Below are 14,384 nucleotides of genomic sequence, written 5' to 3'. Positions count from 1 at the left end.
TGATATGAATTATCTAAATGTTTTTATCTTTAATATTCAGATGCTCAGAGCTATTTTCTTAGAAATATTTTTAGTAAGGTAATTCAATCTTATTTTTCCCTTGGAAGACAGTATTAAGCAACAAATATGTAACACAATAATAAAAATACTGTGATAACACCCAGATTCAAAAGTACTTATCACTAGTAAAAGGGTTTATATATGTGGGTGTTTTTACTTCTAAACTTTTTTTTTTCCATCATAATACATCAGCCACAAGAAGGTGTACTGAAGCATGGAAGACCATCGTGTTATATAAAATTTTATACAAAAGCTTAGGATCATGTTACTAACTGGATAATTATATCCAAAATTAAAAAGTTCTATAAAACTATTGAGAAGTTAGTTTTAGGTACATAATACATTTTAAAATACATATTCTCAAAATTTTACCTTTAGTGTGAACAAAACAAAAGGTTCATCTTAGAACGTAAATGCAATCAGACCGCCTGATGTGAGCGAGCTCTGCTGTCAAAGGCGGTGGCACGGCCCTGTGGTGGCGCTCTGCAGTGACAGTAAGTCGGCAGTAGAGGCAATGATCTCGATCCATCACAAACCAGCAGCTTAAAACTTCTAACAGCAGTGGACACATAAGTTCGATCACCCACTCTGGCTCATGTATTGGCCTTATACTTGAAAGTATTTTTCCATAAAAGACAGTAACTGTGGCCATTTGCCAGATATAAAGTAACTGATACAGCAAATAAAATGAGCAAGAAAATCACAGCATATTTCTAACTTTTTAATAACTTTTGCTTGTGATGACCTTCTGTGATCTTGAACCTTTGTTTTACATAAAATTGGAGCTGAAAAGAGAGAGAGAGAGAGAGAGAATCTTTTGATTGGTACAATATAAAATCAAATAAGAAATAAAAAATTATTAGAATCATTAATTTTACAAAGCTTTTTCAGAAAGAGCAAATATACATCTAATAATGTCTATAGGATGTCTAGTTATGGAACTTTGGAAAGAAAGGAAACAAACCCCACCAAACTCTATTTTCTTGAGGATGAATTCTGAAACGATGAGCTTGGACCTGATTTTGTCATCAACAGCTCATACCAAAGATTCTCAAGTGGAGCAGGGTGGTGATTTCCACAGGTAAGTGAAACTGTCTTTCATATATGAAATAAATACGGGGGAATCCCATTTTAGTAACACTGGATTAAGATAAAAAGATAAAGTAAAAGGTCCCATAGCTTTGTAATAAAAAGCAATAAATTACATTTATAGTTTATCTTTTAAAATTCAATGCTTGAATAACATAGCTATTATTCATCATATTATGTTTTCTATGGACCAGGCACTGTGCTGGGCTCTGGGGATGGATACATCCATGAACAAATAGATCCATGCCCTCATGGAGCCTATGTTAAAAGTTCATACATGAGAATTCTTCTTTCCCCCCCGCCCCAAAGCTATAAAATCCACGGGTCAATTAAATACACCAAAATCCTGTGGATTTACTTCTCCACTGTTCAAAAATAGAAAGCTACCATGGATTAGCATCGTTTTCCTAACTATTCTCAAGTGGAGTTACAATGATCTGAAAATGCTCGGTTTGAAATCAGACCTGGTTTTGAAATCAACAATGGAAGGATTGCTCTGTGAGGACATGAGGAGGACAGATGCTGCTAGAGCAGAGACAGTTGGAGAAACCGAGGCAAAGACCACAATGGAGAATTTGCAATAGGACAAACAGGCAAACTGACAAGGACATATTAAGTGGGAGAAATAAAACGAAGCACACCAAGTACAAAAGAGGAATAAAACCTTATTTTCTAAAACTTTGGTAATTTCGATTGTAACACATACCCCAACCTATAAGCCTTGAGAATATCATCCAAATGCTACTCATGCCGCCCCATTGTACTGGGACCCTCTCTACCTTCCTCTGCATCATTGCGTCCACCATTGGTTTCATAAGCTCTGACATCAAAGCACAGGAGTTCACATCGATAGCCTGGTTCCCTTATTAAAATAAAAATTCTCACAAAATCATTATCAGTAGAATTTATTAAAATAAAGTGAACCTAAGAATTAGTATTTTTAAATCAAATATTATTTTACACCTATGACTCCACAAGAAAGCATACAGCTTCCAATTAGGTGAGAAATTCAATGTAACTAATGGAAGGTCAGCAGTGTATTAGAGCCGCAGGCTTGGCTATAAAATAAGAGCAGCCGACTTTCCCCCCAGGTAATTGATGATTTTACATTGTGATATGTTTTTATTTCATTCATTCTTTCATTTTGCCAAATATTTAATGAGCACCTAATATGTGCGAGGTGCTGTTGTAGATGCTAGGGAAGCAGGAGTGAACAAGAAGCTGACCACAGGAGGCAGACAAGGAAAAGGAAACAGACAGAAGCACAATAAAGATCAAAGAGGGCAAAGAGAGGGAGAGGGAAGGGCGAGGCTACCCGAGGTGGTGGTTGGAGATGGCTTACTTCTTACGGTCCTTGTCCTTCTTCAGGTTGCTGCCCATAAAGGTCTGGTTCTGGTATATCTCGGAGGTAGCTTTCTTCTTCGAGAAAGAGATTATTTCTTCTTCCAAAAGTCTTCTCTTCTCCTCCAGCTTCATTCTCTCTTCTTGGTGAACTCTTTTGAGGTGCTCGAATTTGGCTTGCAGCTGGGAAACAAGGTGTAGCTCTCAGCAGTGACACAGAATGGCTGCAGCCGGGCCGGGGTGTCCCGCTTTGAGCACATGCTAATTCACGCTAACGGACACGACATATGCACAAGCCAGCAGCTGCGCAGGGCTGTCCTCCTGCCCAGAGCACACTGCTAACTCATGCTAACGGACACAGCACCTGCACAAGCTGCCCAGTGGCTCAAGTTCGTTCTTCAGAAAAAATTTAACTATGAATTTGCCTTAGCAACTTTAACTTTAAATAAGTTCCCATGCAAAAAAATGCATGAACAAAGTATAATGAAAAACCATAGCCTGAGGAACAAACCTGTTTTTAAAACACGACCTTTTCTTGAAGTTTTTATTTTCTTGCTCTAGTTTTTCCACAAAGCCTCTTCAATTAATTTTCTAAAATCCATGCTTAATAAAAGTAAGGAACACAAATTACAGAAGCAAGTTATAAAAAAGGAAAAAGAAACCCTTATTTTTAAAATAAAGTTATCATTTGTAGTGAGACAGTTGTTAAAAGTTATACTGAAAAATCTGTTTGGAAAGTTAAGTGTCAATTGCCAATTAAAATCAAGAACCTTAAAAATTGATTCTATTTTTCCACAGTCATTGACCTTCTTGAAATTTAAAACAACTAAATCAAGAAACTCTAAATTCAGAGAAATAATACTCACTGTAGAATGTATCCCATAATGGAAAAACATAGCCTGTGTCTAATAGAAATAAAGTAAAACCATAAATTTATGTTGAATAACTCAATGCAGCCATGAAAACGAGTTTTACAAACGTTTATAATATTATAACATGAGGTTTCCCTGGTTAGTTGGTGTTAATCTGAAAACAAATCTGGGCACTTCAGTGGACTCCACATGAATCCGCTGTGTGCTGTGTATACAAGCACAGCATTCTAAATCTCGATAAAAAAAGATACCTTTTCTTTTCTAATCTTCTAACCTGGTTAAACAAATGTTAAATTAGTCTTTTTAGTTTTAGGTAGCAACCTAGCATTCAATGAAAAGCAGAACTTGGCTTCCAGAAAGATGGCATATAATCCCTGAGGAAACAGAAATACTCTACTAGCAACCAGAGGCTGAGGGTAGAAACTAGAGAGAGCTAACCCCACCCTAATAAACAGTAAATGTCCCAAACATGGAGCAGTGTGTCCTGAGCCAGGAAACCCGGCGGAGGCCTGAGACGGAGGCGGGAGAAGCTGAAATAGGAGAGTGACCTGCTGACCTCAGATCCTTTCTGAGGGGGCCATTTCAGAGAAGCACAGTGCTTGCTGCTTGCTAGCTTATTAAATGGTTCCTGCTTCTATAAAAAGGTGTGTGTGAGTGCACATGTGTTTACAGGGCGGAACTCATCCAGCTGTCACTCCCGTCAGTGGTATAAAGTCTACAGCTCTCTGAGCACATGTGCGTCCCCTGTAAATATGGGAGAGGAACGGCATGGAGGCTGAAACAGAAACTGAGGCCAGAGGGGCAGATTTGTATTATGTGAACAGAGACAGAGAACTCTGATTACTTAAATGGGTTCTTTATAAACCTACATAAATATCTTAAAAGTTTTATATACAGAGGGCTTCATATTTCATTCATGAGGTTGATAAAAATTCCAGGAAAACTGTAACAAGAAAAATGTTTTAAAAGGGGGAGTGGGAAAGGTGTGAATGGGACCATTATTCATATTATGTGGCATTCACAGCTTTGATAGCAACAATCTATTCCATGTACATGAAGCACTCACTCACAGTTCCATTAGTCACTGCAGCAGGCATTTACTCAAACGTACTTTCAAATACTAATCAAAAAAGTTAAAAACCAGTACACTTTTTGTGCTCCTGATAACTACTAACCAATGCTCTTAAGACTACCACCAATATGGCACATCGCTATATCTTTTGTCAACATTATTTCTAAGAATGACATACATTCTGATGTTCAATGATCCTTTTAAACTTATAAATTTTTAGAAACAAATGCGAAAGACAGCATTCCTCTCTGACTGAACTAGATTATCCTTACGTGAGTTTTGTGCCTCCCAGTGGCCTTTTTGCCATGACTGCCTGGAAGCCGAGCTGCCTGTGCTCACTGAGAAGTCACCGTGGGCCTCAGCTCGTGGCTGCACCTATGGTGAACCCCTTTCCTGCCCTGTATTGTAAGTCTTCTTCCTATACTCTCATGTTCAGGATTATAATGCAGCTATATTTTTACTGGAAATCATATAGAAGACTTTTGGAAATAAGGCCTAAATTAAATGAAATATTAACAACAGAGTAGAATTATATATAAAATGGGGAAGTAGTAATGATGTAACAATGGTTATGTGCTTTGAGGGATAAATAAAAACTGTACTTTTTCTTGTAGTGGGGGAAAAGGAATGTGAAATCTGCGTATAATACATAACATGCCTCATTAGTACATTCAGAATGATGTAAGAAAGATGTAAGAAAGATAACATTCAGATAGTATCTTGAGATAACATTTGTTCTGTGCATCTCCCTACTCTAGTTGTCTATTTCATGTTCACAACATTTTCAATTAACTATATAATAAAATCCAGTTTTAGACAAAAGATAAATTAAGAGGTATTTGTTTTATAACAACATTAGCAAGGATATTTTAAATAACAAGGTCTCCTAATATGGAGTTAAGTAATGTTTTGGGTTACCAAAATTATCTTTTTATTATTGACTGCCAGTATCTTATTGACATAACTAAAATGTTGGCAGCCAAGTATTGGGATCAAATATCCCAGTTTACCCTGAAGAGACTTGGTTTACACCTACTTATTGCCCCAGTGTAATTATTAATAAGCCTCCTCTCCCTCTAAAACCATCGTAATTAAGGCAATAACGTATTCTGTCTTCCTCAGCCCTGAAGTAGATGATTCTAGTCTCAAGGAGTGATGATGATTGACTAGACGCTCTTCTTCAGCAGACTGACCGTAACGCTATCAAGTATCAACAACAATGGCTTAACAGCATGAAAAGTGGTCATGAGGCAACTTGTGATACTAAGGAAGCAGGCCAGTAATCTGTCTCTAAAACCATGTAACTAAAAGTTTAGAGCTCCTGTGACAACTCCATGGTGCCTTAGTTTCAAATTAACTTTGTTTGTTTAATATATACTCTTAAGCACTTGAATCATAAAAATAAAACTCTACAAAGTACCTACTAACAAACAGAATTCCTCTTTTTCTCTCAATCATTTGGTCACCTGAATTTTTAATATCCTTTTAGATAATAAATATTTAAGCAAAATATTCTTATGTGGGATTTTAAAAATTAAAACTTATCTATAAACCACTTTCACAACTTCTCTCCTCATTGGAGAAACTAGGAATCATGATATATGAGAAATTCTTGAAAGAATTTTACTCTACTACCATCTTAAAGATGAATCCACTAATTAAAAGAAAAACCAGCATCCTTATTTCCTATTCATTACAACTCCTTCCTCCTCAATATTTGTATTTTAAAATAGCTAAAAAGTAGAGATTAGTTTAAAAGAGAAAAAATGCAATGAGACCTGTGATTTAATTCTGGTTCAAAAACAAAAGCAAAAATCACCAAACAAAAAGAAATAATAATAGACAATCTTGAGACAACTGGGGAAATTTGAATATGGATTAGAGATTAGTCAAGATTATGGCATTCCTATTAATATACTTAGGTGTAAATTGGTACTACGGTTATGAAGAAAAATACACCCAAGCTTCATAGATGCACGCTGGTGTGCCTAGAGATAAAGTGCCATGATGTCTCAACCAGCGTTCAGATGACAGGGGGAAAATACACATGTGTGTACATACACACGTATACCTGCACACACACACATGTGCACATACACACATGTAAAATAAAAATGGCAAAATGTTTCCTGCTAAATCTAGGTGTGGGAGGGACACGGGTGTACTCTGTATTCACTTTTCTATTATCTGAACTTTTCAAAAGAAAAGTCCAAAATTCAAATTATAAGTAGGATATATTAGATTACTATTTTACAAAACCATTTACTATTTAAATACCAAGTACTGTAAGTGTACTTGACATAATAAATTTGTAAAATTAATTACAAATAACTCTTCAGGGACTCTTGTGTTATCAAGTTCACTTGTATTAACATTTCTGTCTTCTCCTAGAAATTTCTTTTTGCAGCTCACCCTTTTTGAGCCTCATTTGAAAATTCGGCCATTTACTTAAAAGTAGCCATTGCAATTAGGTCTACAGATCTATAGTAAATAGCTTAACAAATAAAATTCAAATTGTTGCTTGAAGAATGAGAAGCAAACAAAACTAAAGGAATTCACCACTGAAGTTTAGCTGTGCCAAAGGTCATTTAGACCAAAGGTCATCTAAACTCTCAAAAAAGGTTTTAGCACGCCAGAGCGACACCATTTCTGGCTCCTGGTTAAGACACTTAAAACACTTCTTAGTAAACTGGTGCATTACAAGTCCTTGGTAAGCCACTTCTAAAGGATGACCATTTTCTCATAATGGCCAAAATTATTTGATTTCAGACTATGATTTTTTAAAAGACTAGGTGTTAAAATAGCTAGTTTTTAAAGAATAACAAGTCTCCAAATGCATTTCAACTAAATTCTTGAGATAAATCCCCCAAATTAATAGGACACCTAAAAAAATGCAAATCCCAACAAACTAGTGTACTTGCCTCTCTTTCAGCTTCTTTTAGTATGGCTTCTTTCTCCTTCACCCGCTGTACAAACATCTGCTTCATTTCTTCTTCCTTCCTCTGACGTTCCCCATAAAATTCGTGTCTTTTGGCTTCATAGGTCTCTTGAAGACTAAAAAGTTTTTATAGTACTCTCATGTTAAAAATGTGGTGTTAACAAACTTGCAAAAATTCAAATATCTCAGGAGAAGTCTCATAACTATAACATGTGCCAATATCCTCCCACATACAGTAACCCAAAACATGAGATTTCCCGTAGCAGGAAACATACAAAGCCACAGTGCTACAGCTAACAGAGAGCACTAGAGTTTGAAAACTGCTTTATCAAATCCTTCACAATAAGTACTCGAATTTTACCTCAAAGGAATCCCTTTCAATCTTTGTTAATTGGCATTACTATGTGTGGAAACCTCCAAGTCCTGACGTCATCTCTGACTCTTCCCTTGTTCTTATCTCCATATCTGATCACCAAGGCCTGTGACCCTGGAACATCATTTAAACACAGTCTTCTTTTGATTTCTACAGCTATCCTGTTACAGGCCAACTTGATCTCTGTGATTTTCTGTCTTCACTACTGCAATAATATCCTAATTGATCTCTGAGCTTTTAGTTCTCCTTTCTTGAACTTTGTTCTTCTTGCCCCTCCTAAGATTTTTTTCATCAAAACCACAGAGCTCACTACATTTTTCTCTGCATTAGAGTTATCTACAGAATAAAGTCCCACCTCCTTCGGAGAGCACTTAAGGAACTTCACAATGTGACCTAATTCCACCTTTCCAGATTCATTTCTTCCAAACAAACCCAAACCCCCTTAGGTCCCAGCCATACCGGCCTATTCAGCTCCTAAAGCATGCCACACGCTTCATGCTTTAGTCTGCCGCACCTCCTCTGCTTCCGATGCTATTGCCCCCTCCTCTACCCAGCTCTTCCTTAAGGCCAAATTCAAATGCAACTTCCACTCTCAAGTCTTCTCTGGTCTTCCCTGGAACTAGCTGCCCCTTCCAAGCACTCGCATGGCACTGTGTTCACACCTCTTCCCTGGCATTTACAGCCACCTGCCTCCCTATGCAGTATAACACTATACAACTGATTTCTTGGGGGTTTTTTTGTTTTTAACTTTTACAAATGGATTTTAGAAAGCGAGGGAGAGAAAACCATTGCACATCCGGAGGACGCTCTTTTTTTTTTTCCATAAACACCCTTATGGTTAAAGAAAAAAAAAAAAAAAGAAATGTTACCAATTTAAAATACTATAACTTGTACTCGCTTCGGCAGCACATATACTAAAATACTATAACTGGATAAGTAAATATTTTAAGTATAGAATTCTATAAGTTTAAGGAAAAATAAAGAAACGTTGCATAGTAGTTGCCACGGCTGCCAGTGAATGTGCGGTATGCATAACAGGCATTCCAAGGAGGACCAGATCTTGAACCCTGTCTGAGAGCATGGATGGACCTGGAGAGCACCATGCTCAGTGAAATAAGCCAGTCAGAGAAAGACAAGTACCATGTGATTTCACTCATATGTGGAATCCAAAGAACAAAATAAACTAACAAACCAAATAGAAATAGAGTCATAGATACAGAGAAGAGACTGACAGCTGTCAGATGGGAGGGGGAGAAGGGGCTGGGTGAAAAAAGTGAAGGGATTAAGCAAAAACAACAACAAACACAGACGACACCATGGTGATTGCCAAGGGAAAGGGGAATGTGGGGAGGTGGGAGAGGGTAAAGGGAGGGAGGATAAATGGTGACGGAAAGAGCCCTGACTTTGGGTAAAAAACACACAATACAATGTACAGATGATGTATTATAGAACTGTACACCTGAAACCTACATCATTTTATTAACCAATTTTACCCCAATAAAAATTACAGAGTAAAGCTTACAAATGTATAAAATGCTCTAGATAACCATATAAGTGCTTCAAATTCAAAGAGGCATTTTAGTTTTTAACAGGTTTCTTGTTTTTCTGTGTTTGTTCTGGACGTATTTTAAAGAAGCCTCTAAATCTATCAGGTTACTTTCACCACTTTCAGAAACCTCAGCACATTTTGCTGGTCCTACACTGGGCTGATAGCCTTTAATGACAAACTTGGTTTAAATAATGTCTTGACTTCATATCAAATGTAAGTTTTAAAAAATTCTTCTTAATCTACTTATATAAGTACGTGAGTTGCTTAGGAGGAAAAGAAATCTACCCAGCAAAAAGACCTAACATCTGCTGAATAGCTGTTAGCAGCAAGGTACTTTCCTGGGTTTCTTTCAGTAATTCCGTGGCAACTAAGGGCAACCGGGAAGAACAAGCATTAATACTCTGCTTTACTGGTAAGAAAACTAAAGTTCAGAGAGGTACAGTAATCTGCTCAAAGTAACATAGTTGGGATACGAGCCAGAGCCAACCTGCTCGAAAGCCATCCTAACTGCCATGACTGACTACGATGAAGTCTCAGCAAAAGGTAACAGAGATGGGTGCTCTACATTTCACCTCACCACAGCGCTTTCCCACATGGACAATGTACATTACAAAGCTAACTGCAAGTACAGAAGTCTTTCAAAAGGCGGTAAAGAACACCTTAGAGCTGAAAGGAAATGGTTTATAAAGTTAGTGTTATAAAACTAATGCAACCATTGTTTACTATCAAACAAAAATGAAAACTAGTTTCTTGCTATACTACTTTTTTCTAGTAGTAGCTTGCAGTCATGAATGTTTAATGTAACACATTACTATAGTTGCAAATATCATTGATTTAAAGCAAAGTTGAAAACCAAACAGGAGGAAAATTCTCAGATGCTCATGTTCACCAAGAAAACCATAGCCGTCCCTGCACTTTGTGCTCCATGTCGGTCCTGGTCTTCATAAACCTGATGGGCTTTTTCCATTTCTACTGTCGACTAAAATACTTACAAGTTCACTATTTACTTACGGACACTTTCAAAGACACAAAATTGTATTACACAAGAGATTATGTCAAACACTTGAGCAAGTCAAAAATACTACCAAACCTTCCACTCAAACTTTAGGTCTCCCACACTTCAAGGACAGTGATTTGTATGCATATGTTAAAGGTGATTGACCGTAGGAGCAAGACTGGTTATGTCCGTCTAAAATAACTTGGGGATTTAAGTAGGTTTATGAAAGCACTAGAGGCCTGGTGCATGAAATTCGTGCACGGCGGGGGGGGGGGGCGGAAGGAGGGTGTCCCTCAGCCCAACCTGTACCCTCTCCAATCTGGGATCCCTCTCACAATCCAGGACTGCTGGCTGCCAACCACTCACCTGCCTGCCTGCCCTAACTGCTTCTGCATGTCAGCCTGATCACCCCCTAACCATTCCCTTGCCAGCCTGATCGACGCCTAACTGCTCCTCTGCCAGCCTGATTGCCCTTACTGCCCTCCCCTGCAGGATTGGGCCAAAACCGGCTCTCTGACATCCCCTGAGGGATCCTGGACTGCAAGAGGGCACAGCCCAGGCCAAGGGACCCCCAACTGCCCTCCCCTGCAGGCCTGGTTGCCCCTAAATGCCCTCCCCTGCAGGCTTTGTCCCTCCCAACTACCCTCCCCTGGAGGCCTGGGTCCCCCCCCAACTGCCCTCCCCTGCAGGCCTGGTCACCCCTAACTTCCCTCCCTTGCCAGCCTGGTCACCCCCAACTGCCCTCCCCTTCAGGCCTGGTCACCCCTAACTGCCCTCCCCTGCAGGCCTGGTCCCCCCCATCTGCCCTCCCCTGCAGGCCTGGTCACCCCCAACTGCCCTCCCCTGAAGGCCTGGTCGCTCCCAAATGCCTCCCCTTCAGGCCTGGTCCCTCCCAACTGCCTTCCCCTGCTGGCCTGATCGCCCACAACTGCCCTCCCCTGCTGGCTGTCTTGTGGCGGCCATCTTTGACCACATGGGGGTGGCCATCTTGTGTGTTGGAGTGACAGTCAATTTGCATATCAACTCTTTATTATATAGGATGTTTCATACAGCTTAAATAATTGAAGATCTGTTAATTAAGATGCTAAGAACATAATGCCAATTACCTGAACTTCATAATAAACAGATAATCAGTGTAGACAGATTAGGACACTAACTATCACCTGGCAGAAAGACTCAATAAATGTAAATGAAAAACAAGCTAAAGGAGTATCCATGAAGAGGGCTAGTAAACAGAAAGAAAGGCCATCCTAAAAGGTTCATGTAACTATTTTTTAAACTCATATATACATACTGGAGACCCAGTGCACAAATTTGTGCACAGGTGGGGTCCTTCTGGGAGTCCTGTGGGGATCGGGTCAAAACTGCCTGCAGCTCCTACCTGCTGCACCCACTCATTCTGGGCCCACTGCGCCTGCTGTAGGCTCACGCCCAATCAGTCCCAATCAGTAGAGGCTTGTGCCACCGCCACAATAGCGCTTGCCAGCCGTGCTTCTGGCACCCTCCTGAGGGGGTGGCCTGCAGGATCGGGCCAAAACCGGCTCTCTGACATCCCCTGAGGGATCCTGGACTGCAAGAGGGCACAGCCCAGGCCGAGGGACCCCACTGGTGCAAGATCAGGGCCTGGGAAGGACTGCGGGAGGGCTCCAGGGCATGTCCAGCCCATCTCGCTCAGTCCCGATTGGCCGGACCCCAGCAGCAAGCTAACCTTCTGGTCAGAGTGTCTGCCCCCTCCATAGTAATTGCACATCATAGTGACTGGTTGACCAGTTGACTGTCTGCCCCCTGGTGGCCAGTGCACATCATAGCAAGTGGTTGAGCGGACTTAGCATATCATTAGCATACTAGACACCAGGTGCACAAAATTCTTGAACTGGGAGGGTGTCCCTCAGCCCAGCCTGCACCCTCTCTAATCTGGGACTCCTCTGGGGATGTCCAACTGTCGGATTAGGGCCTAAATCGACAGTCAGACATCCCTCTCATAATCCAGGACTGCTGGCTCCTAACCACTTGCCTGCCTGCCTGCCTGATTGCCCCAAACTGCTTCTGCCTACCAGCCTGATCGCCCCCTAACCGCTCCCCTGCCGGCCTGATTGATGCCTAACTGCTCCCCTGCCAGCCTGGTTGCCCCCAACTGCCCTCCCCTATAGGTCTGGTTGCCCCTAACTGCCCTCCCCTGACAGCCCTGTTGCCCCTAACTGCCCTCCCCTGTAGGCCTGGTCACTCCCAACTGCCCTCCCCTGCTGGCCTGTTCGCCCCCAACTGCCCTCCCCTGCCGGCCATCTTGTGATGACATGGGGGTGACCATCTTGTGGCCACCATCTTGTGATGACATGGGGCAGCCATTTTGTGATGACGTGAGGGCATGAGGGCCACCTAGGCTTTTATTAGTATAGATTACGCTTTGATTTGTTGAACAGTCGACTGGTCACTTGATGACCAGACACTTAGCATATTAGGCTCTTATTATATAGGACTAGAGGCCTGGTGCATGAAATTTGTGCACGGGCGGGGGCGGAGGGGAGGAGGCAGGGTCCCTCAGCCTGGCCTGCACCCTCTCACAATCCGGGACCCCTTGAGGGATGTCTGACTGCCTGTTTAGACCTGATCCCCGGGCCTAAACCGGCCGTCAGACATCCCTCTCACAATCTTGGACAGCTGGCTCCTAATGGCTCACCTGCCTGCCTGCCTGATTTCCCCTAACGGCTTGGCTGCCTGCTTGATTGCCCCTAACCACTCTGCCTGCCTGATCGCCTCTAACTACTTGCCTGCCTGCTTGATTGCCCCTAACTGCCTTTGCCTCGGCCCCTGCCACGGCGGTTTCATCCAGAAGGACGTCCGGATGGTCGTTTGGCTGTCCAGTCTAATTAGCATATTATGCTTTTATTATTACAGGTAATATTAAGGGACAGACTTACATGCCAACCAAATTATAGTGACTACTAGAGGCCTGGTGCATGAAATTCATGCATGCGTGTAATCCCCAGGTTTGACCGGCAATCGAAGCACAAGCATCTGGTGTGGAAGGGCAGGTCCCAGCTGACCTCTGGGTTCTGGGCATCACCTGGGCCCCCAGACCTCCGTGCGGCCCCCTGTGTGTGAGTCATGGCGCCTGAGTCCCCATGTGGAGATGTGGTGAACGCAGCCAGATGCCGCGGGCTGGGGTGCAACATGGGCCTCTGGTGGGCAGCACGCTCTCTCCCAGCTGGCCTCGCAGACTGGCTATGGCGCAAACCCACAGGGAGCCAGATCAGCCCCCGAAGTCCTGGAGGCTGCAGCCCCTTGCCCGGGCGCCGCGGAAGGTTGGTTGCCACCACTCATCCCCAGTTTCCTATCCCAGCCAGGGGCCCGGCCCAGATAGGGCGATCAGGGCCTGCCAGCCGCTGGTCACCATCTGCGGGGCAATTGGTCTGGGCCGGGCCCCCTGCCCGGCTCTCTCAGCACCTGGGCACCGGGCAGTGGCCCCGCCACCCGCCACCACCGCTGTTCGCCATCTGCAGGGCGATCAGGCTTGCACTTGCACCTGCCTTAGCCTGGTGCTGCCTGCTCACCTGCTCTACCATCCTGCCGGGTCCCACTCTTGTCAGGGCCCATCGGGGCCGGCAGCGCCTCCACTGCCACCCGCTGCCAGTGCCGCATTGCTGATTCCTGCCATGTACCATGCCGTCCCCGGTGGTCAGTGCACGTTAGTCATAGCAAGCGTCAAACTCCCGATTGAGGGGACAATTTGCATATTAGTTTTTTATTATATATGATTGTTATGTACACCCCAAATTAAATGGGAAAGATTCCCCAGAAAATAGAATGTAACTTCTTCAAAGTACAAAAGTAATACCTTCCTGAGACACCAGGCTATAATGAACTATGGAAGCTATATCAAATAATTTAGCTTGTGAGAATAATTCACAAGTGAGAAGAGACATTCTGCTGCCCCTGACCCGAGAAATCCAATAAGCGATGCCTTCTGTCTTAAGGACAGCAGGCATGAAAAAGGCAGAACCTCCCTTACACTGATATCTAGTTTTCTTGCTTGTCCTCTGCAAGCAACCTACACTCACTGTTCTGTACCCAATCTGTGTAACCTGGCCTTTGA

At 42.3% G+C, this 14,384-nt stretch overlaps 1 protein-coding gene across 3 annotated transcripts in view; it reads right to left on the bottom strand.

The window, feature by feature from the left end:
• Window positions 1–768: 768 nt before the first annotated feature.
• SEPTIN10 (septin 10) overlaps window positions 769–14,384 on the bottom strand; it is a 63,907-nt gene continuing 50,291 nt past the window's right edge. For 2 of the 3 annotated variants that reach the window (XM_054721591.1, XM_054721592.1), the window contains 4 exons: window positions 7,356–7,488; window positions 2,492–2,673; window positions 1,856–2,011; window positions 769–845 (listed from right to left, as the gene is read on the bottom strand). In XM_054721591.1, the coding sequence (XP_054577566.1) occupies window positions 1,891–2,011; window positions 2,492–2,673; window positions 7,356–7,488 (436 nt within the window). In that variant the 3' untranslated portion in view covers window positions 769–845; window positions 1,856–1,890. The remainder of the gene's footprint in view (window positions 846–1,855; window positions 2,012–2,491; window positions 2,674–7,355; window positions 7,489–14,384) is intronic. The other variant, XM_008154105.3, reaches the window with a different exon arrangement.

The sequence above is a fragment of the Eptesicus fuscus genome, chromosome 9, assembly GCF_027574615.1.
Source record: "Eptesicus fuscus isolate TK198812 chromosome 9, DD_ASM_mEF_20220401, whole genome shotgun sequence".
NCBI lineage: Eukaryota > Metazoa > Chordata > Mammalia > Chiroptera > Vespertilionidae > Eptesicus > Eptesicus fuscus.
Note: the sequence above shows the minus strand (reverse complement) of the source record. Positions and strands in the feature narration are given on the sequence as shown.